The following is a 25116-nucleotide window of genomic DNA, read 5'->3' as shown; positions in this document are numbered from 1 at the left end:
TGCGTCCACATCATTATCACCATCTATCGATTGGCAGCGGTATCAATTGCCAAACCCTCATTGCAAACCCTAGCCAATCCATGCCCTAAACCAGACATAATAGGAAATTTAGAGACCCGAGTAACCTGTCGATCCCCGGCCAAACTAATCAGGTTCCGCGGATGGGTTCCTAAGACCAATTTCAATGATCGTGATGTAGGTAGTAGGTATCTATAGAGGAGCTCGCGAAGCCTTTAGGGTGTTGCATCCACCCAATGAACCAGGGAGATCGAGAGATCTATTCATAAACGGTAAATGTACTGAGTACTCAGGTCGATGGTATTTTGTGAGGCTTTCGTATAAAAAATCAGATTTCCCAATTGCAGTGTCACCCCGCGGTCCGCAAGGCTTCGAGCGCTATATGCCATGTAAGAAGGGTGGAGGAATGTCCAGATAGGGCTAATTGAAGAATGCACCGGGGGTAGATGCAGTAGATCATTATTGCCTGAGCTCACTCACAAAAGAAGAAGGGTATTATCATTGCCTGCCCAATTGTAAACCAGGAAACGTAAGCAGGACCCACCCTAGAAACGCAAGGCTTCAGAGTATTATCCATGTATATAACGAAATCAAACCTGTTTCTGACTTAGTATAGGAAGAATCAAACTCTGAGTAGGAAATTAAAGTTGTTGTACTACTCACTATCGCGCATAACCAGACATACAATTTTTATATAGCCGCGCCTCCCTTGAAGCTATCCTCTCCAAGATGCTTAAAAAAAAAAAGGCCAACCTAGGCCATTATCGGTAGGAATTCCCCGGGCAGCCCTGAGGCTCAAGCGAGGCATCGGAAATCGCCCAGATCTCGCTCAAGGAACCCTGATAGTGCGGAAAGAGATTCCGCTGTAATTATAGGGTCAGGGTTACACCTTGAGCTAATTGCAGTGGTGTTGTGAGCGAGAATACCGTAACATAGTGCTGGTCGTTATCGCAATAGATGTAAAGTAGTTGCGATCCGATCTCCTGCTATAGTTTGCATGGGACTGTGTAGTTAGGTGTTCTGAGGTAGAAGGGAGCAAATCCTGAGGTTGAATTTAGTAGTCACAGTTCTGGTTTGGCATGATGTGACGTGTGGTATGGACACAGTTGTTGACTCAAGCAGGACATCTGTAAAGGTATCAACAGTTAGAGAGGTGAATGCTTAGCGACCCCTGTATTTGATGCATCACACATGTATCTCTCCCTTTCTGTACTCATTTGGGCACACGCAAGTCTAAGGGGGGTGGATTGAGGGCGCACGGCGCAGGGAAATAGAGGCAGGTGATCTCGTGCCAATACTGTTTTGTGTAGATATCTGCAGAAATTGTAGTGAAGTCTGAGAATAGGACTTATAGGATGAAGGATGATGATGAAGAAGACACTTCACATAATTGCATAACGGGAGTCGTGAGTTGCACTTGCCGACATAGCATAGAAGGGTGCGCTTAGCTTTACTGAAAGAGCAAGGGACAGGGATGAAAATTAACGGCCAGATCACTGCAGGCGTGTACGGAATAGAGCTACATACACGCTCCCTCCGAGTGACGACTGGTGGGCCACCAAACATATCAGTTTTGGTGAGAGGAGTTGTGATAAACGGACTTCACAGAACATCACTAGTGAGGTGGTCTATCTCTGCAGAACACCGAAACATCCTACTCTTAACTCCGAGGTAGATATCTCTTACTCACCGCAATCTCAACAGATTTCACGAATTTGGAGGTTTAAATAAGGTGGTGAGTCCCTTCGTCCCTTCGTCCATCAGCTAACAGGAAAAAATATCGAGGAACGAACCGGTAGCTGAACAGAAACTTGGTGAGACGAGGTCGCGAATTGATACACTACACTCGTTATCGATATCAATATGAGCCTCCAGCTATCCCTGGGTGGAGTGCCCTGTCGTCGCTTAATTCCCTGGTCATAAATCCTCGGCAGCTGTCAAACGGCGCAGAGCCTCGACCTCCCTACGCTTCAGGTATGAAATCCCGTTGAATTCTCAGAATAATGCGCAAACATCTTCTTCTTGATGCTGATAAACATGATTAGAATCGAACGAGTGATACTCGCCCGATGATACGATAGTTTTTATGATATCATGGATAGTTATTTAATCAAAAAAAGCTAAAAGCTCGAACCTCGATTTTGCTTAGGATTCCAACTTATCAATTAACTAAAGGTCTAGGATGATCAAGATGCAGCAACTTTCGGGAAGCCCCCGAACATCAGAAATGCATGAGCTGCATAAGCAGTAAAAATATGACTTGAATATCATCGAAGTTATGAGCGTGGGGCGGACCTAGTTGTTTCCATATCATCATTACCAAACTCACTTGTTTTAGGAGTCTTTTCTCCCCCACCTTTCAACATTGGATAAAAACCTCATCTGCCAAGTATGTAGTTGAGATTTGGATTTCATTGGGAGTGTATTTAAACTCCCGCCAGCTGCAGATCACAGAACCCCTCTCCGATCATACTTGTGCACTTCAAAAGGGCTCGTGTAGATCTACATAGGCTGTGCATGCATTGGCCCACATATTCGTTCATGTATGTATGTAGGTACATTACATTTGGTTGGAGCAATATTCTATACACGCAATCAAAACATACGTCTACATTCGAGAGCAATTTCATATTCGGCACAATTATTAACAGCAACTCTCGGAAGGTTCTCGGGACGGAATTGGAGTGATGCTTTTCAACTTACAAAACATTGGCTCGGAGGGTTCGGTTACCCGGTATATATCTCACATAAGGCTTCAGGCTGTGGTTGTTCAGGCAGTAGAACGGTTACTCTGCAGCTAGGACGCCCCACAACACCTATTGCAAGTCACTACATGTACTTAATAGCCAACCAGCCAACCAGCCAACCAGCCAACCAAGAATCGATCGAGAACTGTTCAATCGTTGCGTCTCTGCAGCGGCGCTGGAAACGCACAAACATATGGTACTTTAGATATGACTGCCAAACCGGAACCCCCTCCCATCGCGCTTTGTGCGCATTACGTCTTACGCCTTGGCAAAACGGACAGATGGGCTTTGACCAGATTGCGATAAGCACCCGCATCATCGATGGTTCATCGTCCTCAGAGCTTCCCCTCTATCACTCCTCCTCACTCCCTCACACTTCTGCCTCCATACTGTAAAGCTAACTCCTGCTTGCAAAGTAGGTAGAGCATGTAGATACCTACCGGCCTTCTCAGAAATTTCTCACCTACATACATCATGAACAAGGATATCATGCCTGCATGGATTCCCATGGTCAAAAGCACTAGGATTCGCGACCCCTCCAAATATAAGCCATACCTGACCTGAGAGAGCCGGGTGCAGACTCACCACCCTCGCTCCTCACTCTACCCACAAAATCTTGAAAGTAAAAGCCAACGCTGTCCTTCAACCTGCAGAATACAAAATAATTTAACATGCACACTCAACCCGTTTAATGCAGATATTGAGAGGTTGCACTATACTGCAAAGAGCTGGCCAAGACATATCCGGTCTCCACACGCGCAAAACCGAACACCAGATAATTAAAGCACACTCCCTGCATTTACTCTCATTTCCCCATCTGCTATAATCCTCCTCGAAGTGAACCCTTCTTCCAGTCCTCTTCTTTAGCTCATCTTCCTTGCTACTATATCGAATCGAAATTGCCTATATTTCGATGTCACAGCTGTCGAGTTTCTTTTCATAGCTCCTATATTACCAATCCGCAAATAACAGAAAGAGTGAAGACGAAGAAAGAGGGACGAATAAACTCGGGTAGTTACTATCGATCTATTCTACTTTTATTATTCCTACTGCGGTCCAACGAGCTTCGCCTGGGGTCTTAACGGCTCTCATTAATTCCTTAACTCCGATACGCCCACGGTACACCATAGTCCGGCTACACTTAGGACCATTTCAGTCGTTTTACATCATCGCACCTGGCGTGTGGATCTTTTTTTGTTCTTCCTTCCCTTATTCGTCTGACACAAGGCTTTCCACCTCGTTTGTGGAGCACACGGCCGGAACGACCCCGAGAAAAAACGTTGGGCCCTGAGACTTTAATTCTCACGCTACCTGTATTTGTTTTTTAAAGGTGCACCGCAGGAAGACGAACCGAGTAACATCAAATCTCTTGTTTCACTAGTGCCGAGCCTCCTGTCAGGAGCGAGTATTTCTTAACTTCGAAAACCTCCAGAAGATTTCAGCATTTCAAACAGACACTGATATATACCGCCGAAATACAACCTACATCTCAAGATGCCTAGTACAGATTTGACCCCACAGAGAAAGCGAAAGAGAGCCAGGACTGTTATATCATGCACCGAATGTCATCGCAGAAAGCAAAAGGTTTGCCCCATTGCCTCTTATATGTATCTTGTTTGGGGTACTGACTGTAGCATAATAGTGCGATAGACAGCACCCATGTGCAAACTGCACACTCAGATCTGCATCGCACTTGTGCCAATACGAAAGCAAATCAGGCCCGAATCATAATAGCAGATCTTCTTCGGTTTCCCCGGTTTCTAGAAGCCCCAAGGGAGAGCCCCCAGGGTCTCCGGGTGATATGATATTGGGCGCAAAGGATGTACCAGGGGGGTTTGGGTACATTAGGTCGAGCGGACATACACATACGGCATTGAATGTACTAGAAAAGGTATGGTAGCTACAAGCATTTCAACAACTCTAGTCTTAGTTAATGGGACTAATTTGGCCTAGCTCGATCTCGATGGTCATGGAAGCGTCAATAATTGGGTTAGGTCAAACCACCAGGTTGTTGATATATCCGATAGCGTGGAGTTATATCCGTACACAAAGCACATTCGACAAATACCACCTCGGCCTTACACCTCACTTCTTGTAAGGGTGTTTTTTCAGGAGTGTAACTGGATTTATGGCTCCCTACATGAACAAACTTTCCTCAAACACATGGAGGAGTGGTATGACCAATGCGCATCGAACAACACACCAGGAAATAATGGGAAGAAGAAGATACTTTCACAATTCCCTGCGTTGCTACTGCAAGTGCTGGCCGTTGCTTTGCAAATGCTTCCTGTGGAACATTACAAGTTTATGGCACAGCTTAACCTTGGCAAGGAGAACTTCTACAATCTTAGTATGACCTATAGCAACACTGCATGTGAGCTTGCAAGTCTGTTATCAGCAAGCAGTCCTACCCTTGTTCGTGTTCAACAATGGTTTCTGAGAAGCTCATGGTTGAAGAGTGAGGGGAGAGCTGTGGAGTCATGGCATGCACTTGGACAGGCTATCCGGGAGGCTCAAGAAATGGGATTACATCGGGAGCGGCCTAAAAAATACGCTGAAAGTATAGCGAGTGTGTGGGAGCAAGAGATTGAGAAACGGGTCTGGGTCAATCTTTATGTCTGGGATCGGTAAGAGTTGAATTATGTTTTGTATTGTTTGCCTTTTCTAACGGTTTAGATTTATGTCTATGATTCTTGGACGCCCTACAATGATCAATGATCGGCATTGCAATGTAACGCCGCCAATTGATTGCCCAATCCCTCAAGATCTCACCAAAGTGCCCCCCGTTCCTCGTGGGCCTCTAGATCCTCCAAATCCTTTCACAGAGCGCCTGTTAGATTACCAACTAGCCCATATCATAAACGAAATTGATGATATGGAGGTTAAAGTCGATAAGCCACTTTCACTGGACTTCTCTTCCGTCGATCTGATGCACTCAAAGATCCTTTCCTTCACGGAATTCTTTCCACCAGCACTTGCGATCCGGAATAGAGATAATTCATACGACCAACAATACCCATTCCTTTCAGCCCAGTGCGAGCTTCTCAAAGCTTCGGCTTTCTGCCTGATAGTAGGGCTTCATCGGCCTTTTGTTTTTACAAGAGACCGTTCGAAGATGGAGCTTGTCAAGGCCTCATTAGTCATTCTTGATTCACAAACCAGAGTACTCCAGATGACAAAAGAACACCATCACACTATTTACACTCTTTGTTTCTTTACGTTTGATCCAGCAGTTCTCATTGCGGCGGTAATAATAACCTCGCCAGCATCCTTAGATCCCGAAATGATTGAGGCTTGTCTTAAAGCCCTGCGAGAAGGCCAAAGAAGACTAGAAATGCTCGGTCAGAGGATCAAATTAGCGGAGAAAGGTGCTGCCGTGTTGAAAGTGCTTATTTCGAAAGTGGAAGCCGCAATTTCCAGCGTACACCGAATAGACAGCTTCCCAAATCGAGCCAGGATTTCATCAACAACAGAATCTGATTCTGGTGTCTCGATATCATCAGGAGCTTCTCCATACGCTTGTGGTCAGTCTCATGGATCGCCAGAGCCACCAGTTTCATTCTCAGGTTCATTGTCACATTCACCAACCATGTTATCGTCGCAATTACAATTGCGAGAGAACATGCACGGCAATCCAGAAATCCAGAGACCAGAGCAGATGAGTGACTTTGATTGGGCCTCGTATACCAACGCCGTTGTGCCACACCGGGATCTAATGTCAATGGATCTGGAGGAGTTCTTCTCAATGCCTGAAATATCCTCCGGTAACATGGGGGACACCGCCGCAGCGACCCATCATGTGGTTATGGATCAGCACCACCACAGTCATGGACAAGAACTTTACGGTTTTGGGGCGCCTGGGAGCGGCTGTGCGGTGGAAGAGCAGCAGATGATGAATGGGATGGGGGACAATTTTTGGCAGAATTTATTGAATGTGCAATTCCAGTAGAAAAAACGGTGTTTATTGGTCTTTTTGTTTTCTGGTTGTTTTCCTTGGCGGAGTTTCTCACTCATTTTTGGGTTCTTTTTTGTTTTTTTTGCATGGGCTATGTTTTTTCCTGTTTTTTCCTTCTTTCTTCCATTCTTTCTTTTTTTTGGAAGGTCTTCTTGGGGTGTTTATTTCCATGTCAATGATGCATATGAATTTTACACTGAAAATCGGTGGTCTTACATGATATGATCTACACCCTTAATTAGGATCCCTTCGTTGAGCCTCACTTTGAACCTGGAACTTCATGTGCCAAAACCAATTTGGTTGACCCAAGTAAGAGCAACGTCATCTCTTACAGCCCTTACGGTATATTCGTACCTTTCTCGGCCCCAGATTCTTCTAATACCCCTAATCCCGAGATCCAGAGTAAGTACTGTGCATTCCAGTATTGGCTTGGCACTATCTCATCTGGGACCCGAGTAATAACACGGGGGTGATATTGGTGGATCTGTCAAGTAAACGAAACCAAATCTGCACGATTAGCGAGTGACTTTGGGGTAGGTTGGGATGATTACAGGCTGAGAGGTATGAACTTTGTTTGGATACGTCATGATCATTGGCCTAGGGAATGGAGGGGTTAGTTGATTGGAACATACATACCAGGTGCTAAAAAGTTAACACTTTTTAAAGACTATAAGAGATTATTTGTTTTTCTATGCGATGACTTGACCTAATTAAGATAGGTCGCCTGCACCATGCCGGAACTTTCTGGAGTGGGGACGGTGTAAATGATAATGTGAACACCTTTTCTTTTGAGTGTGGGTCCCATCACGTGCCTACCTAGTTGACTAAGTTCATTTTTTTGTCGGAGTGAAATAAGCAAAATACTGTACGGTAACTACATGTATGTATGGATGCCTACTTTTTCTTTGCTTTTTGTGATCCGTTTCCTAAATGTCCCGTCCAAGTGGAAATGATCTCGGTTATAGTTATCGGCAGATATATTACTATCGCCACAGTTCCTCGTGGTTTGCTAAGTATGATAAAAATGAAAACGTTTATCCTACCCTCCTTGCAAGATTGATATTGAGCTTCGCGCACAGAGCATTATGATATGATTATCGTCGATTCGAATAGAAAGCGATCTCAACCCAAATATTTGCTTGCTAACACGCTGCTTATCATATGTTGGACCCTCTTCTTTTTGTTTTTTCCTAGGTAGCTTTGTTGGATCTGGGATTGATTGTTCTGGAACACAGACAAAACTAGATTTTTCCAGCCTGCATTACTACCAAAAAAGTTAATATGTACTAACCAAGCCAACATCACTGGAGGTTTGTCACTCATGATCACTCACTCAAACTGAATTGTAATGCACAGAGCTGGTTGTGATCTCTAGTTGCGATCTCTACTATGAATGAGAAAAGCTAAACGTCCTAGCCCTGATTATGATATGTTGGACGATGTCATTCTCTCCTTATTTGATTTGCTATTCGAGTGATTCGTGGTCTGTGCACACAGAGTTCTAACAAAAAAGTTCTTAATGGAGAATATTTAACATTTGTTATCCATATAACTACCTCTCAAAGTAACTTCTTCTCCGGATGCGTTACAGGGTTTGAGTTAACGTTCATCATTTACATATTTCAAGTTGAGTACAATGGTGCGGAAGAAACAACCTAAAAAAACACCAGCAGCAACGAAGAAGGGGAAAAAGACCCTCCGGTCTAGTAACTCTAAACAAAATGCTGAACCTGAGCCTGAGCTTGAGAATAAGAATCTTGGTCCTAAGATTTCCGAACCTGAGATTCCTAAGTCAGAGAATTCTGATTCTGAACTTCCTGTCTTTACGGCCCCTACATCTCCGGCTGGGGGAACTAGTCAAAAGGAAGAGATCGAAAAGATTGTAGTTCTCCCACTTCACTTCCTCCCTATCTAAGTGAGTTAACTAACAAAATCACGGCACTTTATCAAAGAACCTGCCGCAATCTTCCGCAACTGACTTCGGCCCGCCACCAGGGCTGAGCTTCAGTTCTAGCCCCCCAACGTCGTCCCCCTTGTCGTCCTCTAGTCCCTCTAATGAGCCGTTGCCCGAGGGTTTCAAACGATGCCACCTGTCAACTGACGATGATGAGAGCTCGGATGGCGGAGGAACACCTACCAAAAAAGCCAAGCTGACCGCTGCCCCACTAAAGAAGCCAAACGTCGCAGAAGAAAACATTCTTCTTCTTAGTCTCAAGGATGAAAAAAACATGAAGTGGCCTGATATCGTTGAAGCCTTCCGCGAGCACGGCTGGGCCGGTCGAAAGCAAACACTCCTCAAAAATCGATATAGAAGTCTTAAAGAAGGAATAGTGTTCTGGGAGGATGACGATGCAAGTCCACTACTCCCCCCTCGCGATAATGCAATACCACTTTTCCTACAATATTTTGACGGGCACTGGGTTTGCTTACTTCTGGTTGTGTGGGAGTGGGGGGAGTAGATTGATTTCTTGCGTCAAGCGATCTTTGAGGCCGAAAAAGAGTTCGAGCGGACAAAGTGGGATAAGGTGGCGGAGAGGATGGTGGGGCTAGGTGCGAGTAGAAAGTTTCAGGGGGCAGCATGTGAGAAGAAGTTCAAGGCAAAAGCCATGGAGATCAAAAAAAATGGAGCGGCTGAAGAAGTAGCTGTAGTTTCAGAGGAACCCGCTGTTCCCGCAGATGTTTCAATGTCTTGATATTCGGGGAGACGGAAATGATTCTTATCATCATATTGGCCTACAATTAAGCCTATTTGGTTAGTCTAATCGCATGTAATATTATGTTGTTGCTATCATTTACCATCTGAGTAGCCAAATAGGTTTATTTTCTTTTCTTTTCTTCTCCACTCCCCTGTATATCTCTACTCCCGAAAGCGTTGACTATACCAATTGCAAAAGGTAATTTCCCCAATTGAGGGTACCGATTGGTCCCTGCATCTGAAAGCCACCACTACATGCAGATTTCCGCGGCCGCCGCGTTTACGCACAAGTTGGTGGTCTTGGTGATCTGTCGCCTGAGGAAAACTAAATCGGGCTAAAGCTTGTCGAATGATAATAATATTGGGCGAATATGCAAACATAATTTTCAGAGGTGTTCTCGATGCCATTGTTGAATCGAATGCTTTTATCCACACATAGAATCCTACGGAAGAGGTTTGTTTACTTGGGTAAAAAAAATATAGAGTACTAGTAGTGGCTTGACAAGTGACATTTCGTCATTGAGTCTCTTTTCACAATACCTTTGAAGCCAGATATATACGTCATTCACGAACCCGCACGAACTCAACCAACAAATTGCAAACTGATCAGCACAATTGGCCAAGCATACAAACCTGGAAGAGTAACACATAGAACAGGGTGGTCCGAGCAGATGCACGGACTCGAAGACCCCGCACTGCATAGGAGACATGGCATACGGCTGGAAGGAGGGGAAGATAGAAGACATCGTGACTTTTTGGTATATATTGGACTGAATTATCCTGCTCAATCCTCAGCGAAGACCTTCAGACAAGACCAAGCACATATTCACAAGTCAAAAACTCGAAATTCGCCAAAGAATAGCACAATGTCCGAACACAGCACCAATTCGTCTGCTGAAGTAAGTAAATATTATACCTGGCTCAATAAACCTCCACCAGTAGTGTATGTACTGACAATGTTATTAGCATTCGAGCTCCACCCAGAGCGGAGACGAGCCTATGCTCAGCCAAGATGAAAACGTCCCTGCATCTACTACTATTACTACTCCTCCGCCCCTCACTACTACTACTCCTCCGTCTCCCATTGCTACTCCTCCATCCCCCATGACTACCGCAAGTCCTCCTAGCCCTATTACTTTTCATAGCCCTCAAAAGACACCCCGAAAATCTCGTAAGCGACTCGCCTCTGGCACCCCGGCCAAGGCCTCGCCAGCCAAACGTACGGCAGCCCCCAAGCCTAGAACTCAAGCATCGGGTGCAGCACCGGCTTCGAATTCAGGAGATGATTCCCGTCTTGTTCAGCTCAAAGAGGAGGGAAGACCTTGGCAAGAGATCTCTGAAATCTTTGAGAGAGAGGGGAGAGGGAAAGTGGCTAAAGGATCATTGGCGAAGCGCTATTCGCGACTAACAGCAAAGTTGGCTGCGTGGGAGGAGAACGAAGTTGATTTCTTGATTCAGGCGATGGCGGAAGTGGATGAGAATAGGTGGGAAAGGATAAGTGCCAAGATAGCAGAGCTGGCAGGAGGAGGTGCTGTAAAGAAATTTACAGCAGTGATGTGTGAACAGAAAGCAAGGGAGTTGGCTGGGAAATGTGCTATCGTTACTACTGCCGCCTCCGTGGCCAGTGATACTCCTGAGGAGCTGGGGAATTAAGACCGATATCTATTATTTAGGTTTAAATATTGTGTTCCTTTGGGCTTATAAGGGAACCATAAATTATCTTTATCAAAGGCAGGAATTTAAATAAAATGTTGGTTAAAATCTCGAAGGCCTAGTTCTCATTGGGTAATGACATCTCAAGTAAAATATCAGTATGCTCACATAGTAGAACCATCGAGTGATATTCTATGAGAAAGCACTTTGCCATTCTGAAGCTTTAAAACCGAGTAACAATGCAAGAGGTGCTCTTATTTAGAGCGGGCCGAATCGTGTCGAAGAAGCAATTGATACAAACTCATGGTCGAGGATATTACTAGAAGGGATAAACTGGTACAGTCTGTGAACCGGTTGTAAGTGCGAAACCATATCAACGCAGAAGTTCTTTATGATACTACAATACTGTAGCTGGTTTTCGTCGTTTTCCTTTACTTCGGTTCCGAAGTGAATTAGTAAGCGCTTAGCACGCTTACCCCAAACAATGGAAATCTGTATGGAACCGACCAATCACACATTCCACTGAAGCCCTTGTTGGACGGGCCGGACTGAAGGAAGATAGAAGTCGACCGGCATGATTAGCACTCTAGCTCAGAAACTCAGTTTTGATTGAGGCTTGATAGCATATAGAAGCTTACTTATCCCTTCGTCTGGTAATGCTGCCCACCATATAACACGGGAATTAGATTTGTATGGGAGATCATTGTTTGATAAGAGAGATAACGGGATCTGTTAGTAAAGCCACATATAAAATTTGCTTTTTTGGGGGTGGGCAGCATTTTTTGCCAGACGAAGGATAATATATTACAAGCAGCTACTGATTAACTTGAGCTTTAACACTTTCTAATTACATTTTAAATAACAAAATATATCAATCAAGCTAGCATCAAGAGTTGGTAAAAACAAAAACCAAGCACCAAGTGTTGATGTCCAAGATTTCGAGTGACGAACCGTGACTCACCGGCCAATTTGTCACGTGAACTTTGGAAACCATGAATCCATACAACATTGGATGATGAGATCGGGGTTCTAAAGCTGTAGTATGAATTAGCATCTTATGAGAACTGGATATGAGACCGCCCGTCGTATTCAGGAAGAAGTGTGTGGGGAGAGGTCATCTAGTACTCATAGTTGACCACTAAAACCCGAACTTCGAAGTGCAGTAAATGTTCTCGCTTCTTTAATATCTGTACATACATCTATATATCCATACATCCATATTTAATATTTATTTGTACACATTAAACATTTATAGATCATCCCTAACTCCACTCCATCTTCACCATATCCCACATAATACCCCTCCACCTAGTAGCTGTCTTATTTGTAGTCAAATCCAGCTTGTTCGTCCCAGCCACTAACCACGACCTTGGCACAACGAACTCGTAGTAATGCCACTCTCCCGCTGTAGTTCCAGATCTGTAGAGCGATGGATCACTCGCAATGGGTGTGGCATGGTTGCTCAATGCATTTCCATTCAAAACAATCTCAAGCGCAGACCCTGAACCACCAATAGCAGTTCCAGACCCCGAGAACCCTGCGATAGAAAGCGAAAGCACAGCAGACGAGTTACCACTCGGAAGAGATTCAATGTCAAAGACAACAGACCAGGTTCCCTTTGAACTCTTTCCAAAGCACCAATCTTTGGCCGAGTTGGTGCCGATGGTGTACGTAAGATTCGCTGGACAGTTATCGACAAGGCCATGAGTATACGGAGCACCTCCGTATGCAAAACCAAGACTCTTCCTGTCATAATCTCCGATCTGCCATATATCTGTTCTCCCCTGAGTCTTCCATGTCAACTTCCCGACATCAAGGTTCTTCCCCTCCGTGAGTGTGTAATTTCCTGCCTGGAAAATAGTAGTCACGCCTCCGATTTCACCGCCGTTTGACCAGGCCTGAATCGTCCACGGCTGTTCAGTGCGTACATCCTCGATCTTGAAGTTACCCTTACTGTCTGCGTAGGTGGTATATTGGAAGGTAGTGCCCTGCGCGATAGTTCTTCCCGGCTCACCAAGAAAGATGGCAGCACCGGCAGCGGGCTTCCCGGTGTCAAGCATGAGCTTTCCGGAGATAGAACCACGTGACTGGTAGAGGGAGTCGGTGAACCACTCATAGGGCCATGCCTTTTCTTCAGCTTTATTACGCTTCACGGCGTCCTTGACCGAGCCGTCATTGAGGTAGCTTAGAATATGTCAGTAAGTTACCATATGCAATGTGGATAGAGGTGCTGATGACTTACACAAGCCAAGGCCCAAAAACCTTCCCGTCTGGGATTACATTACTGAAAGCTGCCTGAAAATGTGTCCCGTGGAGCATATTGAGCAATACAGTATCATTCGTCTGACTCTCTCTATGCAAGCTCAATTCCTGCTTCAATTGATCACCATTATAGTAATCCTTCCCAGGGTTGATAAGCCAGCAACCAAACTTATCCCCATACACGCCGTAAAAGTCGCTTTCACGCATGAAAAGCGACCAGTCATATTTGGTGATATAGGTGCCGTCGGGACGCTGCCAGGTTTCGTCTTGAACATTAGTTCCGCTCAAGATATCTGAAAATAGAGGCAATGGCTCGTCCTTGAGATACGTCCGGCCATTTGGAAACAGCCCGGGGTCGAGGCGGTAGAGGGTTCTGAACTCCCCTTGCACGCCGAGAGCTTTATTGACGAAGTAGGAGTAGAAGCCATCAAGACCGGTTTTTAGAACGAAGTGGACAACACCTTCTTTGGCGGTGAAACCAATGTCAAGCATGTCCTGGGTCTCGGAGTAGATTGCGGCAGACGTATAGTTGAGGTCAAAGTAGCGGCCGGCTGGAAGATTGTTAGCCAAACCACCAAAGCTTATATTTACAGGGGGGTAGCGTATTACCATAACTTGCATAAGCTCCTGTGGCATTCTTTACCAGGTCTTCGCCCTTATACATCAACTTTGTACCTGAACATCACTCCGTTAGTGTCCCAACTTTCTTTCCCTCGAACTCTCGATTATATTAATTCACATACCATATTGCTGACCAACATGCATAGAGATCTTGTCACTCGCAATAGTGGACGAAAAGGTACCATTCGTTCCATCGTTATGTATCACAAGCGATAATGGTGACTTTTTCGAACCCCTCGCGGTAGGAGAAGCCGCTGCGAGTGCGACCAAACAGGCGCCGACACCGAGAGTAAACTTCATTCTTTCGATTGGAAATAAGAAGCCAGAGGTAGCAAAGGAGACTTGAGGTGACGAACAGCAAAATCACAACAAAAAGGGAGTCAGGGCCCGAATTTAAAGCAAAGTCCCCTTGGCCATCTCTCATCCCCTAACTCCTTCTACCGAATCTCCGTCCTCATCTCATGATAGTACCCAGCTAGTCAGTGTCACCAATTAATCTAGAGTACTCCCCGCCCCCGGATTCCATTTGAGCGGTAAGTATGTACTTTGCGGGGGAGGGTAGCGAGGCTCGAGGCCTTGTATGGATTGGATAAATATCAGATTTCCCAGCCGAAGCGCAACTTCGGGATGATGATACCCCGGGAATCGAGAACCCACTTACCAGTTTTGATAGCAAGAGAAAGATATTCAGTTCAACTATGCAATCCTTCTAGAAGCACCCCTGCATGAAGTTCAAACCAAGCTTTCTGGCGAAAGATATCTCGGTGCAAACGTTCGCGCAGGTGGTGGAGCTCAAAGATTATTGAGGTTAGTTTATGGTGGATCATTATTGGACAGGGGGCTAAATGATGCATGGACCCGAAGGGAGGTTGGGGCCGGCCGGTGGGAAAAACTGGGGAATGGGGAAAAAAAGGAAAAACTCAGCTCCGAGTTCCGGTTTTGGCAAAAGACAGATGGGTAATGCGAGGGGATACGCTATATATGTCCCTCGAGCTGCGTACGTATGTGCTCAGTACTTGACTACAATTAAACCCTCATACTCAACTCACTGTAGTTAGATATCGTGGGTAGTCGGCAACGATAAGCGCCGTTTATATACAATTCGGTTCAGTTTGTGCTTATCAGACAGTTTTAACGAGTGTCAAGAGTTTGAATCACGGCCACTTCATGATCTGATCTGATCAGATGCGCCGCGGAACATTCCAGGGGTAAGAATTCAGCACGAGACCAAGCCACAATCCGAGGACTGTACCTGAACGTCATAGACTTTTCTTCTTCTGCAAGCCTATGTATGGAGGAAAAAGAAAGTCTACACAAGTTTTTCAATTAAGGTAAGTGCTCGAGTTCTATCTACTACGCTGGCCAATTAGATTGAGATTGAATGAGATAGCTATCTGTAGATCCAATGCCTACCCCTCGAGATATGGAATTTCTTTTGGCTATGCCTTCTAATGCACGGAGAAGGCCAGGATATTCTTATCATTAATTTACCAGGCCGGTGCCTAGTTTGTGATATTAGATCCGCAAAGCTTTCCAACAGCATCCGAATGTGAGGATAAAAAACCTTTTCGTTGAAAAACAATTGTAGGGGGAAAAAAAGCCTCGAACAATTAATGGTTGATTACTCTTCCATGATAAACAGCCAGCTGGGTATTTCACCATGCAGCTGACGCTGGCTGTCACGACAAAACACGCAAGCCAATCTGACAGAGCGATAAAAGCAAAGAAAGACATCTAGAAACACTATAGATAAGTGCGTAAAGAAGGCAAGCACTGTGGATGGATTACTATGAGTACAAGGCAAGCAGTTGTAGAGCGCTGGCTGCGTGGACATTCTCAGCGGCCTGGAATGGTCCCGGGCCAGCGGATATTTCAGTCTCAAAGATACCTAAAGAACATCCATCATCAGTCTATCGAGCCACGAAACTTTCTCACGAAAAAAAAACCCATGGTGTTGAGCTGAGTTGTGTGTACCCAGAGCAAAGGAACCTTCAAACTGAAGCTCCCTGTACGGCAGCAGAAGCCGCTTGGGAGCATTTCTTACATGAGATTCATGGTTTGATTCACAACTGAACTAGAACCCCAGATTCTCGGTTACCTGTGCTCAAGCCATGGGTACGCAATTGGGCAATAGGCGAAGCTAATTAAGGGATTGGAAAAAAGAAACAGCTCGAGTTGCACACTTGTTCTGTGTGAATGGGCAGTCTTTGTTACTTATTACTAAAGACTAACGAGATCAGCAGGGAAATGATCAATAATCTGTTTACACTTTAATAGCTTGACGTTTAAGCAGCCAATTATGAAGCTATTACTGTTCCCAACAGAAAGTCATTCTAGGGCTCATAGGGCTGTCTGCACAATCTAGAGGTCCACGATGTATCTACCTGCGGTGGGTAAATTGACGTCAAACATTTCTCCGCATCTCCACACGACGGGGGCCTTAGGCAAGCCATACACCTAAACAAAAGCGGTGGTTCTGAAATGAGTATTTCTTTTAATTACGGGTATATTTTTTTTCTTCCCCTTCCTACTCCAAGTACGCATTATCAGTTTGATTGTGTTGATGCCGCAATCAGGTGGTTGGTGGCGGTCGAGTGACAACGTGTGAATATCTTGAATAATCAAATACTTTTTTTTTCGTGCGGCTGTACTACATCAATATGCTTCCCTGGAGATGCGCAAAATGTCAAACGCCCTACCCCTCATGTTTGGAAGCAAGGAAGAATGCAAAGGTGAAACATAACTATAGAAAATGATATGACGTTTAGTGAAGGTCTAGATGCTCAATGTATTAATTGGGCATCACGAAAATACCATAACCCTCACAATGCCATTGGAAAGTCGTTCTGTAGTGCACCGGCAAAAGTCTAGATTACATGTAGTTGTAGTTGAGGAGATCACTATTGACGCTTGTGGTAACGTCATCAGTGTCTGGCGTCCAGCTCCAGCCTTACACTCGAGTCATCGTCCATGAGTCACGACAAAGTCTTTCTTACTGTGGTCGATAATTTTTATCTTTATGACCGAAAACTAGGACAAATTCATCGCTATAATTTGGCAGACGCTCATTTAGTTAAGGCACTTTCTTTTCGAGGATGTAATGACCACAAACTCTCGAGGTCATCATCAGATTTCAAAGATCACAAGACATAGAGACTAGGGTCTTTGTGCTGCTATTTCCAGTACCATTCTGAAGCTGGACCTTTGCCGTGAAATATCTGTCGCCCTGACTGCAAAGAAATGTTATCATCACATATCTCCCACGGGTATCTGTTCCGCTCAGGAACACAGAAACTCGTACAACCCACTTCCATCAATTAAACTCAACCTCAACTTCTATTGGTTCCTCTCCAATGCCTCTCTTTTCTGCCTCCTCTAGAATTGCAACTGTAGCGGTGGCCCCAACCCTCGTCACACCAAGGGCCATAACCCTCAATAGATCATCCAACGTTCGTACTCCCCCGGCCGCCTTGATCTGCACGCCCGAAGCCGACTTCTCCCGCATCAGCTTCAAATGCGGATATGTCGCACCATCATACGAGTAAAATCCGTTCGACTGTTTGACGAAGCCGTACCCCGTCGATGTCTTGACGAACGCGACGCCAAGGTCGGAGCAAATTCCGCACAACCTGACGATATGGTCTTCGTTCAAGTAATCGTTTTCGAAGATAACCTTCAGGATAGCGCCCTTCTGAACAACCGTTTGGTTGATCTGTCGGATTTCCTCTGTAACGTAGTCCCAATCGCCACCCAATACTTTCCCGACGTTCACAACCATGTCTATCTCATCTCCTCCCGCATCCACGGCAGCTGCTGCCTCTTGAACTTTGATGGCAGTTGTGCTATTCCCGTGGGGGAAGCCGATGACAGGACAGACGAGTACTCCACTACCGGAGAGCACCTCACGAGCCAATGGGATGGAGTAGGGCTTGACGCAGGCAGTTGCGACCTTGTATTTTTTACTAAGCTCGAGACCCTCACGAATTTCTGCATCAGTCATCGTGGGGTGGAGGAGGGAGTGATCAATCATTTTAGCGAGCTGGGGAAGCGAGACATTGATCTTCGTTGGGGTGGCCATGGCTGTGGGACGTTTGGGGTTGTTGTGGTGGTGGTGGTGGTGTGTGGAGTGCGATATGTTTCGTTTAAAAGGGTTTTTTTGATAAGTTTTGTTTCTAACCCCCACCTCAGTCAAAGTCTAAAACGTGCCCAAAATTTCGGTACGACGGGAATCCCGGGGTCGCTGTTGGGCTACGGAAAACCTTTGGGAAGCCGAGATAAGGGACGTTACTGACAAGGGTTTTACAAGTACCGAATTGATTCGCCAAGTTCAGATGGACAGCGTCAAAACCGATGATTCCAATTCCCAATAACCTGCCCTGCCTACACTCGACATACCTACATACATACGTACCTCGGCAAAGTATGGAGGACCCTTTCTTCTTTTCTTTTCCTGTCCTATTTGCTTATTACCGTTGATCCGACTTGGCCCCAACCTATCAACTTCCCGGCTCCCCGATATGATCGGGTCCCCGCAGTGAGTGCTGCGGTCGCGGGTCCAGGGCTCCGCGGGGTGCGCAGGGGTGAAACATTGCACCAGATTTCGGTACCTTTGTTCATACCAAGGATAAGCTGCCCTATTACATTGCCAGCAGATAGCCAGGTTTCTCAGGCAGGGTCCAGAGAAAAGAAAACGGCAATAAGTACCTACTCTAGAGTGCCAGCTACTCTACCAGTACCAGCCATGCCTGCTTGCTCTTGATGGATTGACTTTTACTCCAGGGGAGGGTCCCGAAGATCCGACTTGGAAAAGCCTGGAGAGATCAATAATCAAATAAACACTTATTAAGGGTATTTGTAGAAAAAGCGAATCATACATTACGCAACAATCATCACCAGCCAGGCCAAATAATTTCCGAATAGCCGCTGGGTCCATGTAGTCTTTTCTTTTCTTCCTCTTTTTCCCAGGAGCGGGCAGAAAGAACGAATCATCTATTATGTAACTTATTTTTCATCTAGCTAGAGGGACTTTATGCACGTGGTCATAGTTTGGCTGATAAAATTCCAGTTTCCAATCCGCCTGGGTTGAGGGGAAGGAAGCTTGAGCCAGCTGCTGCAGCAGCTGAGGAGGTGGTGGAGTAAGGGGGCCAAGGAAACTCCCAAAGATATCATTTGCCGAATATCATATACCGGTACCACAATTATTATGGCGTGCCGTTGCATTACAGTACGCTCACTGTTCTAGAGTAGGCAAACTATCTACTGTAGAGAGAGGTAGGTATTCTAGGTAGGTACTTCTACGCACGCTCACATACGCTCACTCACATACACCGCACAGGCCAGACACCACACGTGGGTCCTTATTGCTTCGCAATTGATCGGGTCCGCATTGGGGGGCTTAACCCCTTTGGCGTGCTTTTGGTTGTATTGGTGCCTACCTATCTGAGCTGATACCGTACCAAACCCTTACCTCACAGCATTTCTCTTACTTTGTTTCACGATAGCACACGAGTGGGACACTGAGGGACGCAGTCTTAAAATGGAATTTTCATAATGTTCGCTTGAAAAGGGTTATCTACCGCCGCGGCTGGACCTTGTGCAGAGGGTAAATCCTTATTTCAAAGTTTCCACACGCACACCGCCGCCGCCGCCGCCGCCGCCGTTGCCTTGTGCACCTGAAAACGTATCGTTACTCCTTTGTGGGAAAAAAAGGGCATCACACCAAAGAACAAGTCCTCACGAACAAAGGTCACGAAAGTAATTAAGTAAACAGAGTAGTAGGAGAATATTATTTCTTTGGGAAGTTGAATGGGAAATCCAACGTCCCCCGTCAGTGTCGTTAGACCACTACCGTGCCACGTATTTAGTTACCCCACTATGTGGTTCGTTCCAATACCCCGGTTCTTTGAGGAAAAGGAAGCCCAACTTTTGATATCATTTCCTCCTCGTTCGTGACCAGTAGTAGGCATGCCACCCTCCTCTCACACCCACTCACTCACTCACTCACGCACTCTGCTCATGCTGGGCCACCCCTCCCCTGCTTTTTTTTTTCTGGCGCTCCCTTTCACCCAGAAACAGGGAAATGGCTCTAAAAAAACACTTATGGCATTTCCGAACACGCGAGGTTGAGACGGGGGTGTACCATAACTAGAAAAGTGAGTGAGTGTGAGTAGGTGCGCGAGTGAGGGAGACCGTAGACGTGAGTGAGACGGAAAATGCCTCACGAGCCTCACTCACTGGCCAGGCCATGGTGGCTCTTGAATAAAGTCTGGATGGCCAACTCCATATGGGGCTGCGCTCTCTCGAAACCGTCAGTGATACTGCACACAATCGATCGAGGGTGTCCCACCTGGCTGGAGTATATAGCTAACTTCTCACCGCCCCTTCCATCTTCTCGCTCTCCAGATCGCATCGATACAATTAATCGGCCAACCACACAATTACAATAATACCCATCCACCCTCATCACCATCACTACTAGTAGTAGCCACTACTACCACACACAACTACATACTACTTACCTCCGCAGGACAGTAATAATAAAACCCACATCCTGCTTCACGCCCACGATCACGAAACTACTAGCATCGTCATAAAAAAGGAAATAAAATAATCCACACGATCCAAATCTCACGATACCTCCTACCCATCCATCAACCTAGAGCCTCAATAACGCCTCACCTGATCCTAACCACCATCCCCGCCCTCAATTAAACACAAAAAAACAAATAATACAAATCATTCGAAATGCTTACCAACCTCATCACCCGTCTATTCCGCGACAGCGACTCCTCAAACGAGGACGACAGCGATCCGGGCTTCACTGCTTTCATGGAGACGCTACATGCCCGCCGCGCAGCGCAGGAGTGGTATGCGCCCGGACCAGAGGGAGATCTATATCGCCAGAGATGCCGCGATGAGGAGATGATGCGCATGGAGTCAAGGAATTATGGGTTTATTGTCAAGATGGATACTACTTCTTCATCTGCTAGCTCGGTAAGTCTTTTTTTTACAATTATTATTTTTTGGTTTTGGGGATGGGGGCTAATGGTGGTTCTGGGTTAGGCTTCACAAACAAGTATTGCAAGCTCGAATGAGGAGGTTGAGAGGAGGAGTAGCAGCAGCAGGCCGAGAAGCCTGTCGAAGCGATGGAAGCCCTCGAAGCTTCTCAGGAAGTATAGCTCTGAGAGGCCAAAGAGGGTCTCTTCCATGGACTCATAATTTGGGATTAATTAGGCGCTATCATAAGGTATGTCACTACCAAATTATACTATTTTCATATCATTTTTACTAACGGCTTTTTTCCCACAGCCTTTGAATTGAAATTTTCCTGGATTCTTTTCCTTTTTTTCTTAAACTCTATGGAGAGGATACAATATTTTAGCGCGGCGTTTTTTTTCCTATCCATCGTTTCAATCTCCTACTGTTTTTTTCGGGGTCTTTCAACGGAGCGAGCGGGTTTTGAATTTTTTTACGGGAAGCTGGATTTGCTTTACTTCGGGGGACCGGGTTGGGAATATCGGGGTTGCACGGAGTTTTTTTTATTTTTTCCATTTCCTCGTTTCTTTTTGTTTGGGGGTGGGATTATTTGCTTTATTTTTTCATGTGAAGAAGAGAGGCCGCGCGCGACTCGTATTCCGCGGGGAGTCGCTTCCTTCATCACTTTACTTTCGACTTTGCCCGAGGCGGTGATTTTATTTTTTCCCTTTGTTTCTGCCTTTTTTTTACTTTTACTTTTACTCAGTTCTATTGATACGACACACACGACTATTCGACGGCATTTTTCCTTGGGTTTCTTTTTGGGTGTTCGGGGGGGGAACATTCATGTACTCTAGCTAGCTACACTGCATTTATCTATTGTTACCAAGAGTACTTGGTACTCTTTCTACAAGGGAACAGTCAATCAGACAAATCGATCAAACATATCGATCAAACAATCTACTTAACTACCTTGCTACCTAGTTACTTGGCTACATGTACCTACTTATGATACTCTCCTTCCAACCAATGATAGGAACCACGTCACCCAATTTATTTCAACCATCACCTCCCTACCTACCCTAAAACCAAACGTATATCCCAACCCCTCCCCTCTGCCCCTCTCTGTTGATCATGTACAACCATGATCATCAAGATCATGAAAGATCCCATCATCTCAAACAAAACACCGCCCAAGCCCACGCCCAGCCTTCCTGGGTAAAATCCAGAGTACTACCCCAAGATCGATACCCATCACTCGGGCCCGTCCCGTCTGTCCGTCCATGCATTTGCCATCCTACTCCTTCTCTACTCTACCTCCGACCAGACAACCCATCACAGCGAATCACTCGCCACGCCAAGATAACCAACTATCGTCATTTCCTTGGCCCGCCCTGCATTCGTGGGCTTTGCTCCGAAGAGAATCAAAGGCCAAGCCGCCGCCGCGCCGCGCCGCGCCACGCCCGGAGGGTCTTGGTGTAAAATTTGATCATGAGAGGAGAGGTAGAGGTGCAAATTAAGAAAAGAAAAGGAACAGGAACAAGGCAAATTGCAAAAAACGGAATGACGCGTCGTTGTATTTCCGACGACGATGTTGTAATGTGCTCCTGTCCTATGGGGGGGGGGGGGGGGAGGTTCGAGGAGCTAAAATTGATAGTCAACGTTCCTCCGTGCGTGCAGTAGAGACCGTTACTTTACATTTACATTCCCTGACTTATTTTTAACGCCCGTGCCCGCGCGCGCGCGCGGGAAGGGAGGGAGGGAGGCCTAGGGGTTGGATTGGATTGGTGTGGAGTGGTATATATTTTAGAATTCGAAAAGTAGATTCTTCCGTGGGTTCCACCGATGCGCCGCGGCGGGTAGGAGCGTATGGGTTGGTGGTGGTGGTGGTGGTGGTGGTGGTTATGGTTGAGCCTTACATTACATTACATTACCTTAGATACCTTGCACTGCTGTACTGCTGCTCTGCTCTATCTACCTTACCAGCAGAGACGATGAGACCCTGATGCGCTGACATGACTGACGGACTGACGACTAGCTAGCTACCTAGCTAGCACTGCACTGACATAACAACCACTACTAACATAATACGCATCTACATGTAGCTACAGCCCAGACTACACTGCCACAATGACCGCTGGCTGGCTGGCCGTCCATGATACGCTGTACTGAGCACTACACTGCGTGCTGTTTTTCCTTGGCTGGCTCAATCCACGTAATGTCAGACTAGACAAGTTACAAGTTACAAATTACACTCTCCCCCCGCCCCTCCGCGCCGAGAAATTTAAATGCCCAGCCAGCCGCAGGTGTGGCGGATGCGTGTTGTGCCCACGTAATGGAAGAAGGGCTTGGCTGATCTGACCCTACCTCTACTAGAAATAACTAACTGGGGGGGGGGGGGGGAGATTTGCTTTTTCTAAGTAATGGGTGCCCGGTTGGGAAGGTCAAATACTTGTTTTGCTTTTTGGGCCTCCGGAGGGCAGAATCAATTAATGGTACGTAGGGCATTTGGCAGAATCATGGCTTGGTAGCCAGCTTGGTGGGGGTGGGTTTTGTCTTGATCATAGTCATGATCATGATGGATACTACATGTAGCTACGTACGTAATTAAGTATTTATTATATACATAGCTGTCTTGTTGCCTTGAAGGCTTGGGGGGCGGGAGATGGGGGGGGGGGGGGGGGAGGGGGGGGTTACATATACGCTTCTTAAGAGGCAATTGATTGGACGACGTGAGTACATGATTGATAGCTGTGCACCACTCTGCTCACCAGAGTCTGAGTTTGAGTTTTGAGTTTTGAGATTTGAGTTTTTCGAGACCACCGCGCCACATCAATTGGTTGGTAGCACCAGCTAGCAGTCTCAATTCTTCGGAGTAATTACGACGTCCAGATCTTGGCTCGGGAGTAATGGCATCATCGATATCACATTGAGATGTTGAAACACAATCAATCAATTAATCAATGCGCTCTTCTGGTTAAGCTTGTCCTTGTCCCTTGTACGCAGTACTACATGTATGTACCACATACGTACGTACGTCCACAGCATCATATCACCCCATGCCAATGCCAATATCCTCTGATATCGACCGATATCGTGATTACTCCCCTCGCACAAAACTATATCTCCAAGGCTGTCTGCCCAGCTATCCAGCCAGCTAGGAAGAAAGAAAGACACCCATGATCATGATCACCAACTATCCAACACTGCTGGACGCCATTCCCGCCAGCGAGCATACACAGCCAAGCTATCTATCTATCCATCCATCCAGCTAACTAGACAGCTAGCAGACATACCTCCGTGAAATCTCTTCAACCTCTCCCTATCTCTACTATCCCCTGTCATGAAACCTCGACACCATCACCACCTGTGACACCCAGGCCTGTCCACGGGACTGATTCGCGCAGAGAGGCGGATTCGAAACACAATATGATACCAGCTAGCATATATCGCCGTCCATGCGGATCTGGACCGACCAACGTCCTTGCCTGCCTCGACCTCACGAATCGGAGGGAAAGAATAGCCAGCCCTTCATTCTTCTTCTTCTTCAAATTCCGCCAGCATGGTTACATGTACATGTACATGTACATGATACAGCCTACACTAGCTGCATCGATTCCGCGATGCGATATATCGTGCCATTGAGTGAGTACATAGTGGTATATTTCATTTAGGTTAGTTGGTACAACGTGGGAAGTAAGGGAGGGATCGGCCACTACACCTAGAGGTAGAGGCAGAGGCAGGGTCATGCCGGAGAAGCTTAAGCCTAAGCCTATACACAACCAGCACGCAGCTAGAAGCACAGAGAAGGATGTAGAAGAAGAAGAAACTAGCAAATCGAAACTTGACCTAAAATCGGTTTTATCGACCGGCCGCGGCCGGTACTGTGTGATATTGATCAGGTATGTAGGGACCATTCCACACCTACATACATTTACTCAGGGCTAGGCTACATAGCCAGTGCCACAAGAGTTGAGCAGAATACCATAACCTCTTCATAAATTATAAAAAAAAAACTAATCTTTATATTAAACGGTAACCACCTAATCCATGCACACCTAGCTGTATGTACGTTCCCGCCGACTTCCCAGCATTCCCTCCACGATACGCCCCAGAGCACCACGATACACCCTGCCTTCTATGCACCCACAACCCTGCACCTCTCTCCATCCCCATTCACACATCTCTCT

At 46.1% G+C, this 25116-nt stretch overlaps 8 protein-coding genes across 8 annotated transcripts; 5 read left to right on the top strand and 3 right to left on the bottom strand.

Moving 5' to 3' along the window:
- Positions 1-4259: 4259 nt before the first annotated feature.
- Positions 4260-6714, top strand: LAJ45_00226 (uncharacterized protein; the record flags this gene model as incomplete). Its single annotated transcript, XM_046109828.1, has 5 exons — positions 4260-4349; positions 4408-4656; positions 4719-5392; positions 5442-5652; positions 5707-6714. 5 exons carry the CDS (start codon positions 4260-4262, stop codon positions 6712-6714), a joined length of 2232 nt encoding a protein of 743 aa, XP_045976521.1.
- A 1642-nt stretch (positions 6715-8356) lies between these two features.
- On the top strand, positions 8357-9413 carry LAJ45_00225 (uncharacterized protein; the record flags this gene model as incomplete). Its single annotated transcript, XM_046109827.1, has 3 exons — positions 8357-8602; positions 8673-9075; positions 9199-9413. The coding sequence occupies 3 exons, from the start codon at positions 8357-8359 to the stop codon at positions 9411-9413; spliced, it is 864 nt and encodes a 287-aa protein (XP_045976520.1).
- Positions 9414-10281: 868 nt separating this feature from the next.
- LAJ45_00224 (uncharacterized protein) lies at positions 10282-11068 on the top strand (the record flags this gene model as incomplete). The annotated part of the gene is made up of 2 exons (XM_046109826.1): positions 10282-10314; positions 10382-11068. 2 exons carry the CDS (start codon positions 10282-10284, stop codon positions 11066-11068), a joined length of 720 nt encoding a protein of 239 aa, XP_045976519.1.
- Positions 11069-12330: 1262 nt separating this feature from the next.
- On the bottom strand, positions 12331-14251 carry LAJ45_00223 (uncharacterized protein; the record flags this gene model as incomplete). Its single annotated transcript, XM_046109825.1, has 4 exons — positions 12331-13252; positions 13311-13881; positions 13940-14005; positions 14074-14251. The coding sequence occupies 4 exons, from the start codon at positions 14249-14251 to the stop codon at positions 12331-12333; spliced, it is 1737 nt and encodes a 578-aa protein (XP_045976518.1).
- Positions 14252-14799: 548 nt separating this feature from the next.
- Positions 14800-15403, top strand: LAJ45_00222 (uncharacterized protein; the record flags this gene model as incomplete). The annotated part of the gene is made up of 5 exons (XM_046109824.1): positions 14800-14952; positions 15006-15014; positions 15137-15159; positions 15217-15282; positions 15352-15403. 5 exons carry the CDS (start codon positions 14800-14802, stop codon positions 15401-15403), a joined length of 303 nt encoding a protein of 100 aa, XP_045976517.1.
- Positions 15404-17264: 1861 nt separating this feature from the next.
- Positions 17265-18029, bottom strand: LAJ45_00221 (uncharacterized protein; the record flags this gene model as incomplete). Its single annotated transcript, XM_046109823.1, has 1 exon — positions 17265-18029. One exon carries the CDS (start codon positions 18027-18029, stop codon positions 17265-17267), a length of 765 nt encoding a protein of 254 aa, XP_045976516.1.
- A 249-nt stretch (positions 18030-18278) lies between these two features.
- On the bottom strand, positions 18279-18884 carry LAJ45_00220 (uncharacterized protein; the record flags this gene model as incomplete). The annotated part of the gene is made up of 4 exons (XM_046109822.1): positions 18279-18558; positions 18656-18660; positions 18720-18762; positions 18826-18884. The coding sequence occupies 4 exons, from the start codon at positions 18882-18884 to the stop codon at positions 18279-18281; spliced, it is 387 nt and encodes a 128-aa protein (XP_045976515.1).
- A 1811-nt stretch (positions 18885-20695) lies between these two features.
- LAJ45_00219 (uncharacterized protein) lies at positions 20696-21271 on the top strand (the record flags this gene model as incomplete). Its single annotated transcript, XM_046109821.1, has 4 exons — positions 20696-20944; positions 21014-21123; positions 21185-21197; positions 21260-21271. 4 exons carry the CDS (start codon positions 20696-20698, stop codon positions 21269-21271), a joined length of 384 nt encoding a protein of 127 aa, XP_045976514.1.
- Between the last annotated feature and the right edge of the window lie 3845 nt (positions 21272-25116).

This window comes from Morchella importuna, assembly GCF_003444635.1.
Source record: "Morchella importuna strain M04M26 chromosome Unknown Morimp01GS001, whole genome shotgun sequence".
NCBI lineage: Eukaryota > Fungi > Ascomycota > Pezizomycetes > Pezizales > Morchellaceae > Morchella > Morchella importuna.
This window is presented reverse-complemented; position numbering and strand designations above follow the sequence as displayed.